The 27,755-nt window shown below is 42.8% G+C and overlaps 1 protein-coding gene across 3 annotated transcripts in view; it reads left to right on the top strand.

The window, feature by feature from the left end:
* Positions 1-8,264: 8,264 nt before the first annotated feature.
* The window catches only part of ralgapa2 (Ral GTPase activating protein catalytic subunit alpha 2), an 85,100-nt gene continuing 65,609 nt past the window's right edge, over positions 8,265-27,755 (top strand). For all 3 annotated transcript variants that reach the window (XM_068721464.1, XM_068721466.1, XM_068721463.1), the window contains exons 1-3: positions 8,265-8,514; positions 20,835-20,945; positions 21,382-21,431. In XM_068721464.1, coding sequence (XP_068577565.1) covers positions 8,409-8,514; positions 20,835-20,945; positions 21,382-21,431 — 267 coding nt within the window. In that variant the 5' untranslated portion in view covers positions 8,265-8,408. The remainder of the gene's footprint in view (positions 8,515-20,834; positions 20,946-21,381; positions 21,432-27,755) is intronic.

Here is a 27,755-nt window from a genome sequence, read left to right as displayed (position 1 = left end):
CGACGCCACGCATAACAGACGGTGAATATCTAAATAGGATCACCCGTGAAATTTGCCTCGATAAATCACTCCAGGAATCACCCCAGTTTGAATATTCGATATCACATCTGTCCTCGGCTACCTCAGGGGGACGAGGCAGGTACGATAAGGGATATTCAGAGGAGTGATTAGATTAAAGAAAGCTAAATTCTTATTTGATTGCGGGAGATGCATAGCAATGGTATTTGCACTCCGCCATGTCTGTGTGACTGAAGTAAAGTGTATAGGTAGCATTCAGGGTGTCATTTGTACTTAATTTCTTCTCCTTGGCATCAGTGCGGCATTCCATCATTCCAGCATCATCAGATGTACTGTCAGCGTTGAGGCATCGTAAAAATATATATATATATATAAATATATATATATATATATATATATATATATATATATATATATATATATATATATATTTAGAAAATGAAAATTCTCCTTTGCTTTTGAGAATCTTCACGCTGAAAAGTGGGACACCTTGAACTCTAATTTTCAGCCAGATAAACTGCTCCGGCAGCATGCCATTATGTTTTTAAGTAGACACAATTCTCAGCACTCATACAGACGTCGTTAGCACTGACAAGTGGGTTACGACTTCTCCCTTTCATGTGTGTCTCCAGCAGCCCACATCCTTCCGAGTTTACCGCCGTCCTTCACATTGCAGCATCCTGCCTCCGGTGATGCTTTTGACATGACTGTGTCCTAAACAGAAACGGATCATTAAAGGGCGGGGGGGGGTGCAAGGTATGTTTGTTAATTTTCCTCCTGGGCAGCAGTTCAGATACAACAAAGGCTCGGAGCCAAACTCCAAAGTGCTGAACCAAATCTGCATTTGCGAGCACAACACATGTGCTGCAAGAGACGACTGCAGTGCTTTGGGTAAAGGGTGGATGCTGCGAGTTGTTTGTGTGTGAGCGTGCGAACTCGCAGACGCGCGCGTGTGTGTGTGTGTGTGTGTGTGTGTGTGTGTGTGTGTGTTTGTGTGTCTGTGTGTTGTGTGACAGCAGACCTCGCTGAGGAGGACTAGCAATCACTCCATTCAGCATCTGCTGCCACACAGCTCATATTGTCATTCCCCAGTTTAAAGGAACCTTGAGCGGCTTCAAAGATCTTTTCAAAGCCTTAATCCTAATAGGTCGCGGTTTGTTCTGTCACATCAAAAGGGGGAGAGAGGATGTAGGGGGAATAATGCATCGGGCCTGGCAGAGATTCTTAAGGGCGGAAGATTGGCAGAGGATTTGCAGCGCGGGGAGGACTGAAATCTGAAATATCGGACACAGAATGCCTGCTGTAATAGATATGAAATAGGTCTTCTCAAAAGCATGAAAGGCTGACATTTCCAGAAAGTTTGTCATGAGAAGGCCCTTTTATTCCCCTTCGTCTATCTGCGTTTGTACTGCCACCTTGTCCATAGTGGAAATTCGCAAGTGTCACTCCAACAGGTTATAGAAACAGTTTGGACATTTTTTTCTTTTCCGCCCACCTCTTCCCTTTCTTTATTGAATGTTTAGAATTTCCAGTGAGAGACCAATCGAGTCAGGAAAACTGCCTCCTGCATGGCACTCAACTTTCTATTTTCATTCCATACCCAGCACTTGTTTCCTGACCCTCCGCTATGGCCAACTTTTACCAACGTCATTGGAGGTGTTTCTGAGATAAGACGGCTTCCTTGATGAACATATATTGCCCGTCAGTGTGAAACGGTGGCACGGACGATAAAGTTCAAATCAAGTCTTGCCAAAGCATACAGTGGGTGGGAGACGTGCTAGACCATAAGTGTCACTTACGTGTTTACTCCTCACCTCTCTGACACTTTATCAGCTCTGAAGGTGTCTCTCATGCATTTCGCCGGATCGACTCGGCAGACAAAGAGATCCGGCTCGTGATTCAACAGTGCACAAGTGTGCAGCTAATTAGGTGCTCATGGGAAACCGGCCATTGATTTTCTGTCAGCGCGTCTGCCCCCCAAAAAGAAAGCGGGCTGTTTGTCTTCTTCTAATGATGCACCGTGTGCCACTGATAACAGCGATAAAACAGGCCAGAGGTGTAGCATTAGCAAACTTGGACACACCATACCCGTGGGAACCCATATATAATGTTGCCCTTTAATTGTATGGCGGGTTTTTTTTTTTAGGAAATAGGTAGGCAGTGACTAGTGGGAAGCAAACAAAGTTTGTCGGGGATGGAAATGGACTGAGTTGTCTGACAAAAACATACCTTTTCAGCTCTGTAAAGGCGTGAAATCCCTCTTGTGCTTGTTATTTCACACTCCTGTGGCTCCGACTTGGGCCAGCCGTGCCACGGAAAACAAACAAACGCATGTGAATTCACGCAAACCGCACACACACACACACACACACACACACACACACACACACACACATAGAGAAGAGAGGGGATTTGGACAGACAAGTTACTAATGACCCTCCCATTTTCAGGATCCTCACTCGCACAGAATATGAATCCTAGAATCGCACAGAACATTTTTTTTTTTTTTTGCAAGTTATTCCGAAACGGTGCATCTCTGGCATAAATCAAGGCACTATCTATTTTTTTTTTTCTGGAATTATGAAATAACCAAGGCGGTTAATTCCCAAGGCGGGAAACATGGCTTTGCTGAGCGCGTGGAGAACTGTTATGTATAAATAATGGTTTCAGTATCACGCTGGACGGTGTGCCAGCCACCTGCTGATCCAACCACACACAGGTAGAGCCAGCTTGGGGTGACACGGGGCCGCAGACATGGGCATTCAATCTGCCAGCAAACTAATCAGTGAAAGGGATGAACTCCAAGCTTATCAGAGGGGGTCATGGATGTAGGTGGAGGAGGCAGGGATGTTTTGCGCGGCCACAGCAGGGTGACACGGTTCCTAGAATGGGGAAATTTACAAATCTCAATGCAGGAGGTCGGAGGAGCGCAACCCTCAAGGAGGTGAGGGAAGCTTTGCTGCCTCCCACCCACACGTTACCTGAACATGTCAGATGCTAACACCTTCAGCTCAAAGATGATATCATGAATGCCTGGTTCACTTGCCTTGCGATGGATATCTTGCAGCCACTGTGTGATTCTGTTGGTCTAAATACAGTATCATGACAAAGAGCAGTGTGCATCATGACTGCAAAAAAATGTCGGTAGTTGATAAAGAAAGCTCCCCAGAAAATGAATGGATACCTCGACTCACGCTTGAGTGTTGCATTGTCTCTCAAGCACTACCCAGTTCAAATGAATAAATAATAATAATTCATTTCACCAGACGATTGTCTGTCTTTGAAATGCAAGGCTCCACTCTCTAAATTCGAGAATGTTCTTTTTCCTCGGCGCGGTGACGCGCCGCTGAATGGAGGCATTATTTCAGCTCCTTAACTGATCACCGCTGGAAACCGTTCTGTATCAGCATTTAAAGGTACAAGACTGTATTTCAGGAGGTAATTTCACATCTTAACAGAATCCAATTAAAAGCACGGACATTTCAATTAAACGTCCCCCCGGCTGGTCGCTACGGTGTCACACCGTAAGTGAAATTGGAATCAGATTACGGTGAGAACCTGAAGAAGTATTTTTCAGCACAATAAGGATCACACTTTCCAGATAGAGACCCCTGTCATGCATACTGCAGGCACACAAAAAAAAAATTGCCTTTCTTTGCCAACATTAGTCATTTAATTCTCCCTCCTTATTAATTTCACAGCAGATTACCTGAGAAGATACAGAATGCTGTCAGCAAAGAGTTTTAATTAAGTATGGGTTATGCTGCCATGAGTGCCTTATGTGAAACTGCTGCCTTATAATGCTCTTGTTTTAATTACTTCAGAGTGCCCCCTCATTAACCTCTATGGAGATGTGCTACAAACTGCGGTGTGCATTACAAACACTAGATTTGGAAATTGCTTATATCCATGTGCAGAGCTGCACATTTGTAGTGTTTGAAAAAGAAGACGTGGGGAATTCAATGCAGCCGCGAAAGATGTTTCCTCATTTTGTTGTTTAGAAAAACCGCACTCTTTTTCAGCATTTCTAAATAAAAGGAAGAGGCTCTGCCGTTCTGGATGTTCTGCTTTGAACTTGTTAATTGGGAGATAACCTTGGCGGTCGAGGGCACCATGACGACCCCTGGTGGGAGCTTTAATCCCAAATTACAGGCTCTTGTTTGTGCCTTATTTGTAGAACCTTTTGTTAACAAATGGCGTCACGGATTCCAGTAAAATAGGTCTATACTTTAATATAACGGTGGGCCTAAAATATATTTAAATATTAAATATAATATTTTAAATTATGTAATATAATTTCATCAATATATTTTTTTATGATTACTCTTCTGAGGGCTCATACAAAAATAAAGGATGAACAAAAAAACTAAAATTCAAAAGCGTTTCGTATTAGACACTATACGCCTGCGGTTGACTCAAACACAGATTGGTTTTGTTTCATCATTTCATTGCTCCGGAGCTCATCTGTGTCAAGCGGCTGTGGGTGGTCTCACCGGCTGAAAAAAAAATCAGCAGCCCTGTGGACAGTTCCCTTTTGATCCTTTTCATCGTGAAGTTTCTGAATGGCCCAATATAGATTTCAAAAAATGCTCAGAGAGTGGGCTCCTATTCACAATATGCGGATGGATAGCCGTGCCACTGTCCACCCCAACACCTTAATGTGGTTTAACAGGATATATTAGCTTTTAATGGCACTTAATTGTACAAAAAGGAAATCCATAACCACATAAGGAGAAAAGTCAAGTATTTCCAAGCTCTTTATAAGAACAATTTAGAGCAGACAAGTGCTTTTCAAACCTTGGATTGGAATCAGTCCGACAGCCTGGCCATGAGAAGCCGGGTCTACATTTGTAAGGCTACAGTGCCACCATTTGGTCACCACAAGGCTTTCATTTCTCTGCCAGGCCCTGGCAATTGGCAATTCTAGGCCTGTATGAAAACGAATAAATTATGCTGCTTTATACTCTGGAAATCCCATTTTGAAATAAACGATCTCATTCGAAAATAATGTCACAGTTGGCCCCGTAATTGTCTAATTCGGCGCTGAACTAACTCCACAGCAGACTATGAAGTTGAATCGTCTCAGCCTATATGGTATGCCGGTTCAGAAATGAGCTGGACCCGAAGAAAAAAAAAAACAACCCGTCCAGGTGCAGGATGAGAGAAGGAAGAAAACGTCCAGTCCCATTGTTATTGTTGATAGATTATCGTAGGTCCGTGCCATCTTAGATAATGAGCAATAACCTGCACTTCAAGAACAGGGGAGGTTTGCCAAGAAGGAATGGTGATTACAATCAATTAAGACTGGTGACAAAGCACCAACAATAACCCTGTTTGTGTGTGTGGGAGCTTGTGTTTTATTCACGCATCCTTCCAAACTACCCTGTTTTGTGTAATCAACATCTGTTGTGACAGGCAACCTCCTCCTTCCTCAGAATGGCCCACTTCAGATAATGAGTGTCATACCAAACTGCAGGGCAAAGGCTGATTTTACTCCTCTTTTTTTTTTTTTTTACTCCTCCTCTTTGGCCTCCCGCTCTCACTACCCTCTGTTCCCTCTCCTGTCTTTCAAGACATCCATTGTGCAGAACCTTGAAAAAGAGAGACAAACACTCTCGCAACATTGTCAGGGCTCAATATGTGGGGGTGGTAGATGAAATAAAATGCAGTCTCGTCTTCTTTTCTGGAGAGTATAAGATCCCTCACAGTCGACTACTTAACGCTGACATTGTTGTCGATGCTTTTTATGAGTTATTCTAACAAAAGCCTTTTTTTCTGAGACTTGTCTTACGTTTTCTTTGATGATAGTTAAAATGATTATGGTTATAAATGATTTTTACAACTGTATTTGTAGGATAGACATATGCACTTTTTATTCATGAAAATAAACAAACTCACTGTGTTGCTTTGTTTGTCCCCGATGGTTTAGGCGCCATCTCCTGGCAAATTTGGTCATCCAAAATCTCACTTGACTCTCACTTGAGCTTTTTGTGAGTTCAACAAATAGAGAATAAATCTATTTTTATAATAGTAGACTTTATCTTATAATACTAAGTCTGGGGGAATAAAACAGTGTTGCATAATGTGATATGTGATCGGGGGAACAATGGCACAGTTAGGGTTATATGTCTATTTCTTTTTCATAAGTAGAATTAAGTCGGAAAAAGATTTCTCAGTCTCAAAGTTGAACTCTACACTCTAAGCTCTGTCTTCAATGTGATGTGTCTAAAATGTGTGAATAAAATAATTCTCCCAGCTTAGCCTCAAAATTAATTGCCTCCAAAATAAGAGAGATAGGTTCAGACAAGCGAAAGTGTGAGATTGCACGGAATGTCAGTTTGTTGGGGCTGATTAACGGATGCATCCAATTTCTTCAAACTTAAGATTCATCTCAGAACGTAAACACTTGTTTTTTGTTTTTTTTCCATTTCCAAGATGGAATTTGCTGTCTGCACAACCGTGTAGAACAAATTATTTTTGAAAATCCATTAAAGTCGCGAGCACACTGAACTCTATTCAATTTATCATAACCCTAAGTTTACTTTAACTACAGGAGAGCTCTGCTATTTAAAAAAAAATCCCTTGTATTCATATTAATTCATCAAAACCTCCAGTTTAAAGTGTCAAGTGGCAGCGGCTTGAATGAGCAGTGAAGCTGTTCTACCTTTTCTCTCTTTGTAAGTGTCACTGTAGAGGAGTGTGAATATCAAAAAACACAAGTGTCTTTGATCTGGAAGTTAGGTTCCTTGGTTCAATCATAACTGCATTGCAACAAATGGTGCATTCACTGTGGATATGAGACCTGCAGTATTTTTAAAACAGGCTTTGACTATAATGTGAGGGCTCTGAGCTGGAGCTAACTACAGTAAGATTTGATAGGCATTAATGTGCATTTATACAGCATGAGAAACTAAATGAACAATCATTTCACACTATTGTTTCAGATAAAACACCTAAACCTACATTTAATGGACCTTTTTTTTTTTTTTTTTTTTACAGCAGACACATTTACCCTACTTACACTTCTCATGGCAGGAAACACACACGTGCATCAATAACATTAATGGTGATTCTGTTCCATTTAGAGCCAACACACACACTACCAAACACTCCAATGGTAATGTTATTGATTACTTCTGTGCTCATCACATGTGGCAAGTCAAAATGTCTGCTGTGAAAACTGTCTAGTCTACAAATAAAAGTGCGACGTTGTATTTTTAATAATAACATATTAATGACAAAGATTGAAACCACTGCATTGTGGTTATCCAGTTTCCTCTCAATATCAGACAAGCATGCGGAACGTTGAAATACAGCCTACTTACACAAGTGTGTTGGAACATGCATTATAATTTAGTCTTAATTGACTTTTTCATTGAAGCTCTTGAAAAGCTGAAAATGACTAGTCTCCAGTGTTAATGATTAGTAGATTAATCAATTAGTGAATTGACAGAAAACTAAGTAACTACTACTAATTAAACAACTTTGATAATTCATTAATTGTTAAGTCATTTTTTTAGAAATGCACCAAAAAGCTGCTCAAATGAGAACATTAGCTTATTTTCTACTATGATATCAAACTACAGAGCTTTGTGTTTTTGAACATTGGGCTGACAAAACAAGCACTTTGAAATTACGATGGGCATTTTAACATTTATTTCTGATATTGTATACATCAAAACATTATCGAGAAAATGATTTGCATATAAATCCGAAATTGAAATAATTTCTGGTTGCAGAATGATCCCAAACATACAGGCCATGGCCTAAAATATGTTATTTACATTAAAGCAAACCGTCTGTCCTCTTCATTCCCATGCATTTCTATATTGTTGTTCCCGGCGAATTGTGTTTACCTGCTTCAAACACCAGAGGGCGCTTGGGAGCTATTAAACAACCAGACTCCAATCTCCTATTATCAGACGTCTATTGTGTGGAATAAAGTGGAATCGGTTGTTTTAGACTGACTATGGGTGCCAGTCTTGAACCTAAAGTTCACTGCGAGACATTGCACTCATGCTCGTCGTTGTTCAAGAGGTAACGTTGTGGGACGAAACCTCATGTCTTCACAGGGCGTTAAACTACAAATATGTTAAGTATCCTGAAAGGTTAACGTGCATGAAAACAAGCCCATTGGAAGTGCAAGGTGGAACGGTTATAAACAAGGCGGCGTATTTTTCATATTATCTGACCACTCCTCTCTGTCAGGCTGCGCTTCCGTGTTTACACACCCACAAAAACAAAAAACACACAGGACTCTAGCGGCCGTTGGCCGAATGTTTACCGAGCAGGCATAGAGCGGCGGTGAGGAAAGTGACAGTCGCACTGGAGGCTCGGTGTATGGTGAAACACAGGTGATTTCAGCTTCCACGGTTGCATTTCACAGCGGTATGTTCACTCGAAGGGGGCATGGAGACGTCAAGAAATCTACACAGAAAGTTCTGGACCCAAAGAAGGATGTACTGACCCGGCTCAAACACCTCCGGTCCCTGTTAGGTGAGTGAAATGTCACACCGGGCTTCTTGATGCTGCACCGCCGAGGGTTAGCTAGTCGAGCTAGCTAGCTGGCATCGGCAGACAAGCTAACGTCAAACAAGGCGTCAGGTTAGCTGGCTGGCTGTCACTGCGGTGGCGAATGCGAGCCAGCTGACAGGTGAAATAAATTCGCACAAAAAAACACCTCCGAAATTGGAAGTGTTTGCCACTCACCACAAGTTTTCATTGATTTTTTTATGTTCTAATATCAGGGGAAGACGTACTGAGATAAGGCATGGATGCTAGCTAATGTGAGCTAGCTCCCCTTGTGGCTACCTAGCTAGCCAATGCTAGCTGATGCTGCCTTGTCAGGGCATCAGTCGTCTCAGAAGCAGATGCCCATCACAGCCTTTGTTGTCATTTAGTCCTGTGTCATTCTGGCTCGTATTTCTAACTCTGGCTCGACACCTGTCCTTGTTTACTTTATGCTGAAGTGAGAATATAGCTTTCTTCTAGATCTGTAGCTGGTTGAGCTGCTATCAAGTTACTCTATCCTAGTGATGTTGTGTATTGTATTGATGTGGAACATTACAGAAAATATAAACGTGTAGAAACTAACTTGGTGATTTCCTTTTTGTTTCTTTCATTGGACGAGGAAGTGCAGTGTTTATGACTGTCACAAGACTGTTGTGTGACTGTTGTTACAACCCCTGTACTAGTTTATGGCATTCTAAAGATACATTACTTGTGCTGCACGTCAGAGTTTTGTATTACACATAATGGAACCTATTTCATTCATTGATCAATCTAAAAGAGTCGTATAGCTGATTTCTTTGCCCCTACGGGTCTGAATGTCAAATCCACATGCAAGCTTAGTAGTTTATGTGCATCCTGTTTTGCTGAACTGAATCCACATGACTTTATAGAATAACTTCAGCTGTATTTTAGGTATGCAGGTATACATTTTTTTTTTTTATTGCATCCCACCTGAGTAGACTCATTCTGTTACAACCAAGATGACCTCCATAGTACCGGGGACTGTAGCATATGTACTGATTCACTTCTGTTATTCATATTCATAGCACCACAGCTAGAACAGGGTCAGTAGGTACTCTGGGAGAGCGTGGAAAGGGAGGAAGTTGTCAGGAGGGAATTGTGATGAATGGAGGAAAACTGCAATGGATTCGTTAAAAGTGCAACATACTGTACGATGTGCTTTCTCTCCAGAATTTCAAAGTAGGTCACATATGCTCAAGTATTGCTCTGTACCCGAAGAGTTTCTATCTAAGGATTGTAATGCAGTTTCATATGTAGTCTAGTGGACTCATCGTATTTATACTAGAGGTTGACCAATATGGGCTTTTCACTGGCTGAGAGCAGGGTGGCTGATGTATAATGCAGATATATTGTTGTTCTTGTTTTTTGCATGCAACACATTTTTAATGATAATAACAAATGAGAGACAAAATTGCTGAACTTTTATGAAAATGCATAACACTGCATTGTCTGTTTGCTTGAGTAGACCTGCGCTCTGTCTACAGTGCACTTATATTAAAGAAAAAATGTATTGACTAAATAAATGTCCGCAGGTAATTAAAAAAAACAAAAAAACATAGGAAAATGAAAAACAGACTTTAAGTGCACATTATCTCTTTTTATATGTTGTGATATTCAAAATAAAATAAGTAAAGACATGAGAACTGTGAACCGCAGTAATATTGGCCAACCTTACTTGATGTGCAATTAAGCACTTTTAGGCAAAGCGTGACTGTGAAGCTACGTCTGCAGCAGCAGTGGAAGTCATTGGAACATCTTTTAGATGTTCAGGGTTTGAACTATTTGTCGACTGACGCATGCCTGGGTCAGACACGCGTGCATCAATCCTAGTGGCATGTTTGCCGTTTTATTGATTTCTTGCGCAGTGGCACAGCTGTGACGGCCAGTATCGGCTTCACAGTTTTCAGTTTTCTCTCTGCTATCACAGCACACCTTCAATATCAAGACCAGTACGGCCAAAGTGGAGGTCAGTGCGGAGCTCTGCATGCTCTCTGTTGTTCTTTCACTGGTGTGCAGTTAAAGATAAGGCTGGTCTGTTTGTCCAGCAGCTGATAGACGGGCCTCCGCGTTGATGTCCCCCTAACCTCCCTGATTCCACCGTGCTTTCAGCTAAGTAAGGACTTCCTCCTGGTGCTGCTGCTTCCTGTGTGGACAGGAAGCAGTGGTGAGAGACGGGGTGCTGTGGAGGACGGGACAGGGACTTGAGGGAATATAGCTGGCCTCTTTTAATTGCTGACAGCGGGGGGTTTTTTTCTACTAGTCATTAGATTTACAAGAATAACATTTGCCCTAGATGGGAAAAAAAAGTAAGGCAGTCGGACTGAATTCCCTCATGTGATGTTTGTTAAATGTATAGTGACGTTAAACAACACCATCATAACCTGTAATGGCAGAGAATTTGCTTTATATGTCATCTTAAAGTGTCCTCCCAATGTTTGTACACTAGTTGAGTTAATGGCAGCTTGTTAACTTTGTCGTAGACCCCTCAAAGTTCATTGTCCGTTATGCTATATGATGTTTTGGTGAAGTATTTTGTAGTCTTAAGTCTCGTCTTCTGTGTAGTTCCAGGACCAGAGGTCATGGTATCAGTGGTATTGGAGTTGAAAGTGCACTCTGTGGTCGGGGCTATTTTCAGAGTGGCCCTGTATTGGTTTTCTGCTCACTGAGTGGGCAGATCTGTGGGGATAGAGTGTGAAAGCTGCTGCATGTTAATTTGCTGGTCATGCCTGGCTGGATTTGGCTGAGGTTGTTCATTACAGGAGCCCAGCAGACCACCTGATCTCTTTCCTGCTCAAAGTCATTCTCCAGCAGGGCCCCAAGTTGTTGTTGTTGTTGTTGCATATAAAACCGCCTTTCCCCCAAAAAATAAGCCTGAAGTGGACGGTCAAAATGCTAGCAGTACAATACACACTAAAGGAGTGTTTGTCGGGGGGGGGGGGGGGGGGGGGGGGGGTACCCATTTATTCCTGGAGGAGAGTTTTCACTTGCTCCCTCCATGTGAGATCCAATGAGATTTTTAATAAATAATCATCAGAAATATAAATATAATGACTAAGTGGGTAAATGCAAATAATAGAACAGTCCGTAAAAAAAAAACGTAGCAATGTATTTTTCTCTGCCATATTTGAGCATGGGCCCTATTGTTGCAGGACAAACATCTATATTACCTAATCGACTGACTAGAGCTCCATCTCAAAGAGCTTTTGTTTGTTTCCTTTTGTTCTCTTCAACTGCTGTAAACAAGCTCGGCTCGGACCTGTTGGTGAACTGCATGGGAACAACAGTGAGCTTGTGCAGGTGTTGTTAGTGACAACAGGCAGGTGTGTGTGTGTGTGTGTGTGTGTGTGTGTGTGTGTGTACATGTAGGTGTGTGTGTGTTTATGGCCAAAGCTAATGCTTTTTTATATATATATATATATATATATATATATATATATATATATATATATATATATATATATATATGTGTGTGTAAAGGAAGATCTGCACTTACCTTTAGAAGAAATGAAATATAGTGTCATTACACCTTACTTTTCTCCATGTGCGTGCTCCAAGTGTTGCTGAGGCCAGGGTCAACTGGAAGCGCCGCTGGTGTAAGAGGAACTTGCAAGGTGAAGCACCAGAGGAAACAATGTGCAACACACTGGAAGGGCTCTCAGCCAGGTCCTCTGTGTGGCTCAAGTAAAGGCTGAGATCACTCGACTTCTGATTCTACCCTTTTGTAAAACACTCGGGTCAGACGTGTGAATAACGTCAGCCTCTTATCGTCGTCTAATCTTTTATTCCACACTGTGTAGGCACGCCGCCGACTCTCGAGGGTTTCTCGCCAAGTGTTGAAACCACCAGTGAGCGATCACAAAAGGGTTTTAATAACTTTATGGGGTCTTGAGGCTTTTTCTCTTATTTCCTTACAGGCTATCACACACTGAAGTAGAAGCCGCTGATGAGCACAAATAAACTCTTTTTCTTCAACTTGAAAATTAAATCTGTACAAAATGATTTCAATTACGCCATTGGCCAAAATATAAGACAACTTTAATTATAACATAGAGCATTTGAAGCAGTATGACACTTCCTTTCACAAGTAGAGGGCACAAACATGATTTAGGCATTTGTTAGTGACACTGTTAATGTTAAGGTGTTTGCTGTTGAGGTTAATACTAGAAGGCCATTCACAGGTCTTTGTGTGGTGTTGTTGTCATTATGGTCTTGGCATTTAGCATCTTAGCTCTTTCCCTTTTATAGCATGAGATCTGCAGAGCTGCTTAAGAAGAACTTTTTGACAGAATCAGCTGTTTCAACCATTTCAATGATGTAGTCATGCATTGTTTTAGCTTGGATTGTAGGTAGCAAGATATCACTTTCTAAAGAACTAAATTCAACTGACTTTATTGGGCTGAATGTTACATTGGAATATCTCTAAATAAATTCACCGTTATAAACTGGTAATATCTGACTGCTAATATGAGTCGAGCTGTACTTAAGATGGAGAATCTGGGTTTGCCCGCATCTCAAAATCAAAGACAAGCTGCCTAGTTGTGTTTTTTTTTGTTTTATACGGCCTAAAATTGGTTGAAAAAGAACAAACTCAACACATTGCATTAGAACCAGTGCTGCTGAAAAGAGAGCCCACGGTCTGTCCTCCGTCCTACAGCCTTACAGGCAGAGACGTCTGACAGTAAAGCACGAGGACCTCGTCATCACCTTAACAAAGGTTTACAAGATGTTCTCTAAAACGCTGCTGATTTTACGAGTTCTCCTCTTAAAAGTGATCTGCGGGATTTACAACAGGGACACTATCAGCTCTATAAGCTTTTTCCTGCTCCAAACTATTATAATCAGCCTTTAAAAATCAAACATCGGTTGGCCTCTAAACAAAGTCCTGTGCCGCAGTCCCAAGGGTGTTAGAATAGCAAACTCTGATGAAACGGAGCACTTAGCTGTTACACATTATATTTATTACTGCCGCTGGCTCACCGAACCTCATAGCGTCTGCTTCATACCACAGTAATGGCTATTTGTCAAATCAGTAACAGGTCTTGTTAGTTAACAAATTCTGCAGACGTGTCACGGCTGTGAGTTATGGTCTGCTTTGGTGGTGTTGTTTTTTTTAAAGCAGCAGAGGGCCAGCGGAGTCATTTCTTATCAGCCTCCATCAAAGAGCAGACTCTGGAATGTTCTGGAGCTCGCATGACATGAATACGTGAATCTATTTCAATATCATTTGTACTTGTATAAACAAAGTAATTAATTCCTATTTTAAGACTTTTAATACTAAACTCTTATTACCTAGTACTTTATCTGTTATAGGGAGCCACTATTTATAGACGGGGTTCAGAGCTAACTGGTTATAGATTTATTTATTAGGCTACATGTGACTTCTAGAAATATTTTGTTAACCTCTAGGATGTTTTTCATGTTTCAAAATTGCACAGAAACCTTTTGAGAGGTTTCCAGTCTGTGGCATTATTGTTGTTGTTGTGTTTCAGATGTGATATAAATCACATGGTGTTGAATGAAAGGCTTTTTTTTTTTTCCTCTTTTCTCTGCTGAGGAGCTAGAGATAGGAAAACACCAGTGCTCTGTTTTCAGCGGTGGAAGATGCGATCGTGCGCCGCACACGAAAAACCAGTTTGTCTAGTTCTGCTGTGTTCCTGTCGTTCAGGTCAAACCCAGCCCTAACCTGCAGTTTACTGGGACACCATTGGTGATCAAGATTTTATCTCAAAGTGGATTTCTGTTTCATGTTGCCTGTCTGAACGTCCAAGCTCCCGCTAATCTGCTATGGATTTATAGGTTTAACGCCAAAAGAAAATAAGCACTTAGCTTTGGCTTACAGTAGAAGCAGATTGCTGCACACAGTTGTTAGAGAGCATATTTTAGATGAGAAAATATCTACACAACCAATCAAAGGAGGTGTTTCTTTAACGTTTACTTTTCATTCTGAAGTTGGTTGGTTACAGGGAGACAAATGAAACCTGTGTTGATAAAGATGAGGAGATTAGTGCCACCTGATGATGAAGAGTGAAAGTTTCCCGTTTAGCAGCTCTTCAGCGCTAAGCTGCTGGAATAAGCTACTCTCTAACGTGCGAGCTGAGACTGCGATGAGGTCAGGCTTTGCCAGCTCTACCGTGACTCTTCCCCACTGCGCTCTGCGTCGTCCCTCGGTCCCCGATCTGTTTCACAGCTAGACGGGCCGCAAGTTGAGCGGCATCCGTCGAGCGCTTGGCACAGTGGCGTCGTAATGAAGTTCTGTTACGCACCGTAAGTGTTGCAGGAATGGCCCTTTTCATAATTGTTGCAATTCTTGGATTTCTTTGAATGCAGCTGCAGTTGGTACTGAGCCCTGGCTTACATGTGTGCTATGCCGCAAACTGAAAGTTGATTAAGTTAAACTCGTCAAAGCCGATCGAGAAAACAAAGTGAATTGGCTCCAATTTACCCCCCCGATGAGGAACATCAATTTGACCCAGCGAGTGCTGAATTGTGATTGACGTCTCCAGACTGGCACAGCTTGGAGCGCGTTCAGCAGTGTCACAATCAGCTGTGTGTCATACAGCCTGCTACACATTGTAACTTTAACTGTAAATTGCATCATGTGACAAACTTGCCCTCCTCAGCTGTTTTTTTTTTTTTAACAGATTCATGACTAAACTCTGTTTACTTTGGTCAAATATCAACTTCCTCAGGCAGCCATTGGTCACAAAGCAGTTGATTTGATTCTTCTTTTTTAGCACATAGAATACAATATGGCATCATTTAAATGTCCCTAATATACATGATTGTATTGATACTCTTTTTAGTTGAGGTTTAACATTGAAAGAGAAAATGTTAAACTATGGGGGGAAAGAATGTGGTTAAAGAAAATTGTGGAAAATGTATCTAGTGTTTAAAAATATGAAGCAGCTAAATGTGGCTTGTGTAGATTTACTTCATTATAAAAGGGTGAGATTTGAATGTAGAAACTGGAATTGATGAAAAGTATAATTCTGGTACTTTGTTGTCAGTCAGTGTGCCTTTTGGGGTCTCCCTCATGCATAACCCAATATGCATGCCCCCCCCCCCCCCCCCAAAAAAAAAGAAGAAAACATATCCCCTAAAGAAAATATCTCTAATCTTTGAAATGATCAATCTCATGCAGCCTTCTTTGTTTGTAAGAAAACCATTTAAGAAGGGAAGCACCATCTAGTGCTGGTGCATCCATTAGCTACCCCCCCCCCCCCCCCCAGCTCTTCTACTATGTGTTGGCACCCTGCAGGCATCCCTCTGCCGGAGCTCTTAAAGAGTCCTCTGTGTCTGATCTGAGCGCGCTGCCAAAGAAACCTATCGGTCTCTTCTCTCTCCTCATCTCCTTTCTGGCAAGAATGAAGTGCACCTGCAGCGCTAGCTAGCCCAGAGCTAATGCAAATGAGTGTGTGTCTGATCAAAGGCCTAATTAGTCAGCTTTTTGAGTATGACGCGGCATATTAATGACTTTTTTTTTTGCTTCAGGTGGTTTGAATGGTATTCATTGTAAGTTGTCCGGAGGGTTAAATATGGCTTTACTCAACCGTCGAACGTTAAATGTGAGTAATTATTATTGCGTGGGTTGTGTGCCCGTCACGTTTGAACAGTGGCCAGTGTGGTTTTGATTGTGTAAATATACTGAAGGCTTTGGCTCACTAGATGACCTTCACCCGTTTGGCTAACAAGCCCTATGTGCACACCGCTTAGCGCTCGCTGGGCAAACCCGGTTTAACATAAGTTCATTAGAATAGCAAGCAACAGAGAGAGACACTAATTATTCAGCTGAAGCTTAAAGCGATGCTGCTACCCACCAGATGAATGGTGCCCTATGCAAAGTTGTTATGCACCAAAGGCATGCCGTAGGTTTATTTAATACTGTCCACCCTTTCACCCGTGGCCCCAGAGGTCACAGGGAGGCCCTTTTAGTGACGTCGTCCAGCCAGGGGTTGGAAAATAGTGGCATAATCTTTGACGTTCCGGTGGGATATTTCTTCTTTTCTTTTTTTTCCGTGGTGGAAATGAAAGTGTGTTTATAATATCTGCTTCCACAGAACATTTTTGAGAAGATGCTGTGTTTTTCCCTGCCCTTCATAGTATTGCAGCGTGGCCCTCAGCTGTGGCTGCGCACTATTATTTTCCAGATGGTCCTCTCGTATGGGGTCGGAACCTCTGCCTTTTTCCCTGACATTTAACAGGAAGCGTATCACAATGGAGAACAGTGTCATCCAAGCCAAACCTGCCACGGCTGCTGTGTTTGGCATGTGTTTATTGATTCCACTAGAGAAGATTACAGCTCTCCGCACCATTAAGTTATCACTGTCAGCAGTATCTAGTCCATTGTTCACACAGCTTTCTTTGTCGGTTAACAATAAAAGCTGATTTAATAGTTAGTTTACTGCAATTCAAGCAGCCGAAGGGCAATAGCCGAGTATTAGCCTCAGTCAATAAGAAGTAGAATTACTAAGATTGACCCTTGGTTTGCTTTGTTACTGAACTTGGCTGGCTTTTCTTCTACACCCTTCTATTTACTCTCGTCCCCTTTTATCCCTTCCTCAGCTCTCTCCCCTCTATAAGAAGTGCTATTGTGTGTGAACCCCATCACTGAGTGTTGGCATTAACGAGCGGTTCTGAGCCATCGGCTCCTTCAGCTGCAGTCGCCAGCGTTAAGACACACGGTTTCCTCCCACCATGACAGCCCTGTGCGATCACAGCTCTCTACAGCTGCTGTTCATGCAGCACTCTTCCTCCTGCCTCCGACACGAGAGCCTCGCAGACGGAGCGGTGTCAGCTGGAGGCCACAGTTATCTCGTCGGGCTCAGAGGATACAGTGTCGTGTCCCCTGAGTTCCCGGGGCCCGGAGAACAGGTTTCTGTCCGCTCGCTGTCACCTGAGAAGTCAGTGAAGCCCATTGAGGGAAGAACCTCGCTGGATGTTGCCGTTCACAACGCTGACAGCCATTGTACAACGTCAATCTTTCAGCCCAAGTATTTCTTTTACAAAAAGTCAAACTTAAACCAGAGAGAAGGGGGGAAAAAAGGGAGCTTGTACTCCGCCAACATTCATTACTAACAGACAGTTCATGCCAAATATCTCTCACTGCTGTTCATTTCTATACCACCTTTTACTTGTACCCTCCTCAGCGGAATCAGAGGTATTCCGTCTAGTGCTATTGTAATTAACATATGCTGTTTATCCAATATTTTAGCTTACACAAGACAAACAAGGATTCTGAAATATTTTTAAATGTAATGCATTTTTTTTTTTTATCATTTAAAGATGCTGTTAATGTTGTCTTATTTGGCACATATTGTCAGTATAAACATGTAGTGGACAGATGGCTTTACTCAATGCATGAGGATTAACGCTGACCTTTGAACCCTTGACATACTTTATGCAGCCTGTAAAGAAACCAGTTCGTATACAGACACAGGAAGATTTTAGAGTTTCACTGTCTTTGTCTGGATTGTACTTCCGGGAGGCTGATCGGTGTCTTGTCAGCCCATCTGAGCAGATGGGGAGCGTACGATGATGGCCCTGTGACATGCAGCATGACATATGAATTTGCCCCCCCCCCCCCCCCCCCCCCCCCCAATCAACTCTTCACGCATGCAACAATATTCAAATCAGCTGCATCATTACCATACAGACTTCCTCTCTGTCCTTTGTCTCTCTCATGCACACAGGTACAACGTTCACACGGATCCGACCTGTTTGATATTAAGAAATGTATTAATAAATTGCTTATTTAGACATTGAAATTGATTTAGACATTGCATCATTATCCTTGGAACTGATCTTAAAGGCGCAGGCTTAAGCTCTGGTCTAATTATAGAACACAGACCAAAGCAGCTCTTTGTCTGTTGTCTGGGGGAGTTTGCTGAATGTAGAGTATTTAGCAAGTCCGCTGTAATTTGCCTCAAACCTGTTTTATGTGAACATCAGCCCACTCAGTGATATGTGTGATGAACATGCTCAAGCTGTCCCGACAACAACACACCTACGCTGACCCTCGCGCCCTCCAAAGTGTGGTTTCCTTCGCTCTCTTCCACTGTTCTCCAGAGGCTAACAGAATAGAGAGTGTTAGAAAACTGAACCATGTGGTACCCCAACCCCTCGGGTGTTGGCCTGGGTCACAGTTCTGCTCCTCCATCGCTAGAATAGCTTCATTTCAGAGGCGCAAGTGAATTAATGTGTAGTAAATACAGTGTATTTCCTAAAAACAATCAAAAACAAAATCTTTTTGCACACGGCCTTTAAGTGACAATCTGCAAGTTCATCATTCCAGCTACCTGTACTGAACACAGGCTAGCTAGGTTAGCTGATGCTGCCATCTCAGAGATGAACACAAGGAAACCAATGCTATCAGTGGGAAGAAGCCAGTTCTATTCAGTACTTTTTGTAATTAAACACCATATAAATGGTGTATGCATTGCATATTTGTCATTATACAAGTCAGATACAAATCTTTGCCACAGCAGACTGCGCCTACGTCCACAGCCTCTGGTGCTGGATGTTGTAGTGCTCTGTGCACTTCTTGCTGTTGAAGGACTAAGTCGCTGCACCGACAATCGTTACTCCCACCATTAAAGCTTTCCTTCAGGTTTCCAGTCAGTGTGTGTGTTCGGACGTGAACTTGTGAACTTTGTACTTACGCTTAAATGTGAATTAGGCAGCTTAACTCCAGCAGCAAGGAGCATTTATTGTAGTGTTGCTACTTTGACAGAGTTTAAGCATTAGATGTGGTCTTTAGTGTATAAGACACAGAGTAGAATTCAGTTAAAACACGCTTAAGCTGAGTGAGGAAAATACATGTTTTTTTTAAACATTTAAAAAATGTAAACTAGTAGAAACCCAAAACACAAGTATGAACCTGGAAATGAGTGTGATGTGTCTCCTTTAACTTCCAAAGAGCCAGTCGCCCGCTCGGCGTCCTCGGATGATGCCTTGCTGCTCTTTTCCTACGTCAAGGAGGAAAACTAATGGCGGTCTTGCACTGGATCTGATCTTCCCATCATGCATCTTCATTATCTCTGCTTTAATCTCAGGGCAAAGATAATTCATCTGAATCTTTGTCACACACTGCATAATTCCAGCACTCTCCCTGAGCTGGACAGCTTTTGGGACTCGTCCAGTTTGCCATGTGGCAGAGGGAGAATTGCAACAGAAGGTGAACCTTAATTGCGGTTAGTGTGCCAGTACTCCTCCTGGCCTATATTTGATTATTCAGACCAGGCCTATCTCATTACCACGGTTGTGTAAGTATGACAAACGATGGGGGGTTCATTACATGGAGAATTTTGGCATTTTTGTCAGTGCCAGTCTGTTTGCGACTGTACACATGTACTACCTATTTCTCTCATTAACGGTTGCAGCCTGTGTGGCCTCCCTCCCCCCCCCCCCCTCCTTAAAACCACATAACCACCGTGAAATAATCCCTAAACTCATCTAAACTGACATGTCTAACTAATCCCAGACGGTGACTGAAAAGCTTTTGAAGGAAATGTGGATTGAGAGTGGAACATTAGTTCAGTAGCACATTGATGCGAGCTCAGGTGAGCGGTAGTGACGCCGAATAAGGAAGTGAAGCGGTTTGCCTCGATGCAAAACCGATGTAGTCTGCAAAAAATGGGAAACAAGTGGAAAGTCGTCAGTGCGACAGTGATGTTCAACAAGTGTCACGTTTGAGTTAAAGAGACGGCGAGTCACGTAGAAATACGCTCACAGGAGCATTTATCTGTCTCAAAATAGGTCTGTTTGTAAGATTCGTAGTTCAACTTTCTGTACACTCAGATGAACACTGACATGTGGACACACACACACACACACACACACACACACACACACACACACACACACACACACACACACAACTAATTAACATGAATCCCAGTACAGCTGAGAAATACTGACACAATCTAATGATGAATGTCTGTTGGTTGGGAAGATGCACAGAAATACTGAGAAAGAATCAGCAAAACTTATATTATGGTCAAACAAGTAGCATCATGTATTGTTTATTTGAATGACTTTGGATGATTGTATTCTATCATTAACTGTAATTCTGCCTTTAAGAGCAGGGAAACACAAATAGAAGCTATAGCCAGAATAATATGATTGGCAGAATTCTAGACAGTCTGTTTTCATTTCATTATATTGCTATATGAAGTTATTGCCCGTGTCTAGATTTGAGCTTCAAAAAGGTATAACGCTCTATATTGATATAGCCAGCTTTGTTTTCCATTTTAGATGTCATGACACTTTTTCCCTCTCTTTCACAGATATCATTGACAAGAGTGAATTGAAGGCGTTCTTCGAAAGCAACTGTTCTCAGATTTATTTTATCTTCTATGAAAATTTCATTACACTGGAAAGCAACTTAAAACTAAAAGGTGAGTTCAAAGGTTATTTTTCATTTTGAACTGCACACTCACCCGTCGCCCACCACCCTCGACGGTGGTTTAATAATTAACCCTCTCCCTGCTTGTTACGACGAGGGTTTATTTCTCTCTGCATTGAGCACATAGAGAAGCAATCTCTGGCTATGTACAGAATGTGTGTGTGTGTGTGTGTGTGTGTGTGTGTGTGTGTGTGTGTGTGTGTGTGTGTGTGTGTGTGTGTGTGTGTGTGTGTGGTGAGCCCGACTCCAACACTATTGGGGGTTAGGGGGTTAAGTCCCACTGGGAGTATGCTCTCATGGTAACACAAATTCCTTTGAATAATTGTTCACGAGATGGCCTGTATTATCGTTGCATTATTGATGGGGCTAATGCAGTCTACCTCCCAGTTATGTGTTTAAAAAGCCTAAGTACTCTTCTTGTGTTTCAGGGAACAAATCTCAAAGGGAGGAGCTGGACTCTATCCTCTTTATTTTTGAAGTAAGTCCTGTGTCTCTTTCTCTGCTACTGTTCTCCATCTCTGATCTCCACTGATAGCCGCTGGAGCCTCAACCTGTTTACTGCTGATCTCTGGGGCGGAACCGTAGTTTCCATGGCGCCATACTGCATGTAACTCTGGCTACTCCCTGAATTTGCCTCAAATAGTCTGGAAATCATTCGGAGATTGTGCAGATGAGAAAAAAAAAAAAAAAAAAAAGCCCAGCTCAATCATTTTCCAGCCTTTGACGCCGTCAGCTCATTCCTTGTTTCTAAAACCTAGGTGTGCATGCAAATCAGAGTAGGTATGTCTAGTGTCTGTTGGTTGGCTCCTCCCTCTGTTCTTCTGAACACTCTTATGTCGCACAGGTTAAAGTCCCCCACCTTGTTTTCCCACCTGACTCCAAAAGGCGGCTCCAGTTTCCAATACAAACAGCCAGCTCTCCTGTTACATTTGCTCAGGGCAGGGCTGTAAGCATGGCAGGAGATCAAAATGAAGCAAAAATAGGAGGGCAGTCTGTCCCTCTCTGTACAGTATGTCTCATCCTAGTTTGTTCTGGTCACCTGGGCGAACTTTGTGGGAGTGTTATGCCTTACATAGAGGAAGTCATTCCGGCTTAGAAAGCACAGAAAGAGAGGATATTGTATTTGTTTGACAAAGTAGCCAGACACCGCTGCTATCTGTCTTTAGCTATGGATTCCTAATTTGCTAGTCAGGCTTATCTAGTATAGCGTGGACTCTTATTTTCATGTGATCACGCTCATGTCACATCTTGTTTGGTTCTTCCGTCTGGGTGAGGCATGGCTAACTTTTGTGCATTTTAGTGCGTCTGCTGATGCCAGACTCGATCGTTCAGGTGTGTAACTCGGGTGCTTCTTAGCTTGTTTTTCGGTAGATATTTTGATAATTGATTCAAATGAAAATCCTCATTGAGATCAGTAGACTCACTAGATGTCCCTGCGGTTTTTTGCCTGTCCGCACACATCCAGTCATCTGACCTGTAAATAAAGCCCGGATTCATACCTCCTACATATTTATGGAGTCATCTTCTTTTTTTCTTTTTTTTATACTAATATTGAAAGCAGCTTAACCCTCATTTGTCCCCTTTCAGCCCCTGCCTGTGCCAACGTGTGCTCTTACCCGTGAGCTGAGCAGATAAGCTTGCTGTGAGTGGTGTGTACAGGACAGATACAGAGTTGCTTTGATCCGGAGCTCTGCTGCACTCTGCAGACTTTCTCTGTACGCCACATTAGATTAGGCATGTTGGATCCTATGTGCTCGTGAATATGATATCAATGGATACGTTTGTTGCTCACAAGCATGCACCGCTAATGTGTATCATGTATTCCCAGAGCTGATGAGATGTAGCACAGGGACATGAGAAAATGCGGCGAAAGATGAACTAATATTAGTTAGTGGATTGTGCGCTCTAGTTACTTTTCTGCAACGAGCACAGTCCTGTGTAGCCTATGTTGAGTTTAGATTTGTGGCATCTTTATCATAAATCTAATTTCTCAGGCTTCTTCTTCTTCTTTTTATAAATGCCTATCAGTTGTTTTAGTCACCGAGGTCAACCAACCAAAACATGAACCCCAGCAGCCTTTGTCCAAAGAGCCTCAGAGCGGTGGCTATGAATGGACAACGGCTGAGACAAAGGCCATTTTGCGGCTCCGTGCTTCGCAACACACTTTAGCGCCGTACGACAGCTCCACATCACTGTCCCTCTGTTTTTCCCTGTAAAGCCACAGTTGTGTCCTCGTGTCTCCATGCACATGGGAGTCATAGCCCCCCCCACCCCGCCGCCCTCTCCATCACCTGAGTCCCTTCTCGCTTTCAAATCTGGCTGACCGACACAGTACATGTCTGCAGCATGCGTGTTTGCTTTGAGCTGGCTATGTGGGGATTATTCTGCTGTCATGATGAGGTATGTGACCCCCTTTTTCCCTGGGTTGCTGTGGGGGAGTAGGATCCCCCCCCCCTTCCCCTCTTGTGCTCAGCCCGTTTGAGTAATAGATATCTAGAGGGGGCAATCTTTTTGTCCCTCCTCCTTAAACTCTGCTAAACACCCCAACCCCCACCGCCACCAGCAGCCATTCCCTTCCAGGATCCCTTTGTGTCGGCCGCCGCGAAGGCATTCACCGTGGCAGCTCGTGATGCCGCACCAGAGCCGACAAGAGATGAGAGACCTGATATCTCTGTGAGAATGCAACAAGATGGTGGCTGGAATAGAAAAATGTGCAAGTCCTTTTTTATACATAACAAGTTCGGTCACAGAACGAGTTCAGCGGACACTTTTGTGTAATTAATTAAGGTGTGCCAAGTAATTGTAAGTTCAATGCACTTAGATATAACTGCTCAGTCAATGAAGACAAAAGGAACTTTGAGGTCAGTCGAGGAAGCTGTCTGTCAGGGAAGGATGGGCAGCAGTGAGAGGAGGCCGGCAAGAAGCCACAGGCTTGTGAAGCTAGAGAGCCGAGTGAGAAAAGCTTTGAGCAAAATCTTTCCGTCCTGAAACGGCAACGCTGCTGTTCGCTTATGCTCCCGACGACGCAGCTTGTTGTCAGAGCTTGACGCAAAGTTTAAGAGCGTCAATACTAGGCAGGTGTGTGAGGCGACGGCCTTGTCAGTGGGATTATGTCTGTTTCCCTCTGGCAGCCGTTTGTGTTGGAGTCTAGATGCATTCTTTCTGATCGCATTGCATGTCGCTCCCTTGCTGCTGTATAGATGTAAACATGTAGAGAGAAAGCTACTGAAAAGCTGTTTTAGACGGACGCTAAGGATGCTATGAAACCAGATGAGACCACTTCCTGTGTTAGAACATCGTTTTTTCTGTCAGAAGACTAGCTTGAGCTTGTCGGGGCTCGAGGGACTCGGGTTTGTTTGACTGTAAATTACTTTTACTGCCTGAGAGCAGCTCGATGCTGGTGCCACTGAGGTTGTGGGACAGGTTAAGGGACAGCTGTGGGACCAACAAGACTCTGAGGGAAGTCTGTTCATATCCACTCTCTCCAGGATACGACCTCACCGTGACCCGTCGTCCGTCACCCGGACCTGACTCAGCATTCTGAATTCCCCTCGTAGTGCTCTGTAAAAGCCCCTCATCTAGATTTGAGACTTGACTTACTGAGTTGCCTTATATGGGTATACCTGATTGTTATATCTAGTTAATCTTTTTTTTTTTTTATGGATAAATCAGATTTACCTTTTATTCCACCAAGATTTTCACTTCAGATGGAGATCTAAGGGGTCAGAATGACAGCATAGCTATCTCCAGAAAACCACAGTATGCAGAGGAATCCAGGAAAGACAGCCTAAAAGCAAGATATTTCTATTTCCAAAAGCGTTCCAAATTGCATTTGCCCAAGTTAAGAAAAAAACCTAGCTTTCACAAATGAAGCCCAATTAAGGAGGAATGAGCCATATTGTTGTCCACCTGCCATAGCTCATGGCAAACAGACGGTTCATTGTGACTCCTGTTCATTTAAATGCACCATTTAAGCTCTGTGTCTGTAAATGGTTAGTAATTAGTAAGTAGGTAATTAAAAACAGAGCGTCACTCCGTGTCTTTTCCTGCCTGCTGTAATGGCATCATACTCCTCCCGACGCGCGTCTTGTGTTGATTCACTGAAACTCTCCTCTACATGTTGACTTACATGTTGCTGAAGAACGAACTCAAGGCCATTTAGCTAAGTGATTTCTTTTTCCTCCCGCTTTCCTCTTTATGCAGTCCCAGTTATGACTGGCAGTTCACCAGCAGGGGGTTATTGGTTAATGCATGAATGCAAATGTACTAAGTGTAGCTCCGGTGTGCACTTGGAGCCGGCTGAGTAAATGCATCTTAATGAGGATATGCTTCAACCTGTGCCCACGTTTACCCTTCAGACTGGAGCAGATTTAAAGTTCTGCCGCACAATTAAGATTACTGTTTTAGTCACATGCAGGGGCGCCGGTCTCTTTAGTTGTTTAGCACATTTAAAAACACCAGGAGTCGACCCAACGTGTAAAAAGTAAAAAAGGTGCATAATAGGCAATTATACATAATACAATACAGCAATAAAAGAAAGGAAAGCATGAAATGAAAAATAGAATAAAACCACTAGCAGATTCCAGTAAGAGGATATTAGAAATGTGTTAAGAGGGGACTTTAAATTATGAACACATTTGTTTAATTCTTTTTTTTATAATTGTATGAATGTGTTGACGTGTCCTTCAGCTTTCTGCTGCTGTCCAGCACTGTTCTAATCATGAAAACCATTTCCAAACGGTCCCAGAGGAAGCCTGCTGCAGCTTGACTTTCTCACACAGAGCAAAGAGGAAACCCTGATGGCTGTACTAACCTACTGTTGGTTTGTTTGCACTCTGCTGCTGCCACCCACTGGCTGCAGAGGAGAACGACAGCGTCTTAGTCATTCTGCTCATGCTTCAGTGTGCTTTTGGTAAATGATTCTAAAGTAAAAGTTAAACTTCATTATATTTTAGGGTCATACCAGATATGTACATGTCAGCTTAAATTTACTTTACAACAAATAATGAGGGGCGAGCTTAGAAATGTGGTTCTCATGTAAATAAGCAGGTTTGGTCTCCAGTGATTGGACTCGCCCTGTAAAGCACTTTAAACAAAGCAGCGGTGTAACTGACGTCTTTTTGCACACCGTCCATTAGGCCTACAGGTGATTTTTAGTTTCCGTTGTAGAACAAAATATGTTGCACTGCAAAGTAACAGTATTGCACTTTATTCCCTACACTATACATACACTGTGTTTTACTAAAAGCTGTCGATTTTCTAATTGTTGCTTGGACATCTTGCGTTAGACACAAAGCACTAACCCACAGCAAAGCCACTGTCAGGAGATGTCATTGTCTTTAGATGGTATGATCGTCTCTGACTTCTATCAAAGACCTACACAATATGCAAATGACTGCGTTCCTCCTGAGAGTGCTGCACGTCTGCCCCCCTCGTGGACCACCTCTCGGAGAAGTGTATTCTGTGTCATGTTCAGGCCCTGCGACTGGAAACCTAAGTGCGGATCATGTAAATGCGTTAAGGCTGTAGTTGTACCGCAGTAATGCTCCCATCTTTATGCCGGAGTACGGCTGCAGATTAGAGTAACTCCACCAACCTTCACTACGGCAGACTCTCCATTCGCCCGGTATCAGCCAGTAAAGTCCTCATTGTTGCGGGCCACCATTCCAGCTCCGCAGGGAGTCTTTCTGAGCTAGCTTCTCCATCTCATTCCCACTCTCCCGTCCTGGTGCTCTTTGAGGGGAGAGAAAGTGTTATTGTGTCTGCTTGCACACACACACACACACACACACACACACACACACACACACACATACACTCACAGGGAAAGGCTTAAGCAGGCTACCCTGCTGTGTTGCCGCCTAGCATAATGTGTCTGCTGCCCCAAGGAGACGGAGTGAAGGAGGCCAGTCCCAAGCCTGTGCGGAGATGTGGTAATCCTATGCTGGATCAATAGCAAGGTGCAGCCCCGCGCCTGTACACGCATACCATCACGTCCGTTGGATCAGAGAGAAATTGAACAGCACAGATAGTCATCCAGAACTCCCCCCCCCCCCCTTTAAGCAATGTGTGTCTTTCAACATCTCCGCTGCCACTGGTAATGACGGGGATTTAGTCTCAGAGGACAAGGAGGGAAAGTTAAAGATGGAGGATGACGAGGGAAGAAGGACGTTGTTGACAAACTGAGACACTCAAAACACGATGACTTCTGGACCACCACAGCTCTCAGCGTAGTGTAGTGTAGCACAGGGCAAAAAGATAGTTAGCATATACCATCTTTAGTACGTGTGGTAATATTAATATTTAACGACAAAACACATAAACTGTCCTAATAAACAATAGAAACAAGCTAAATACTTACATTTTACTGTGTAAAAACGGCATGCATTAAAGATTACTTGTTTATTTTTATAAACTGCCAAAGATTTGTATTCAGTCAAAGTTATCAACTTCAATTTCATTGATTTAAAGACTTGATTTTATTTTTTACACGATAGTAGCACTTTGCATCTGTGACTGGAGAGGACTTGATCTTTGTCGCTCTTTCATGCACATTTTATTTTTTTTTTTTTTGGTCATGCTCTGGATCCCTCTCCTGCCTGTGTTTCTCCCGAGGGCAGCTGAGCCTTTTATTATACCGGCTAGAGTTGGTTGTCTGGTCGAGTGGGTCGGAGCTGCATACGTAAAGCAGCAAAGGACAGACTTGACCTCCCCACTGCAATCATGAAGTCTCATTGGGTCAGTGATTAGGATGTGATAACAAGTGAGCCATTGGGGGCATCAGTTGCTCACAGTGCATCGA

The sequence above is a fragment of the Cebidichthys violaceus genome, unplaced genomic scaffold (assembly GCF_023349555.1).
Source record: "Cebidichthys violaceus isolate CVI_PGR_0920_01 unplaced genomic scaffold, fCebVio1.0.p SCAF_28, whole genome shotgun sequence".
Lineage (NCBI taxonomy): Eukaryota > Metazoa > Chordata > Actinopteri > Perciformes > Stichaeidae > Cebidichthys > Cebidichthys violaceus.
The sequence above is the reverse complement of the archived record's forward strand: the minus strand, read 5'-3'. Positions and strand labels throughout refer to the sequence as shown.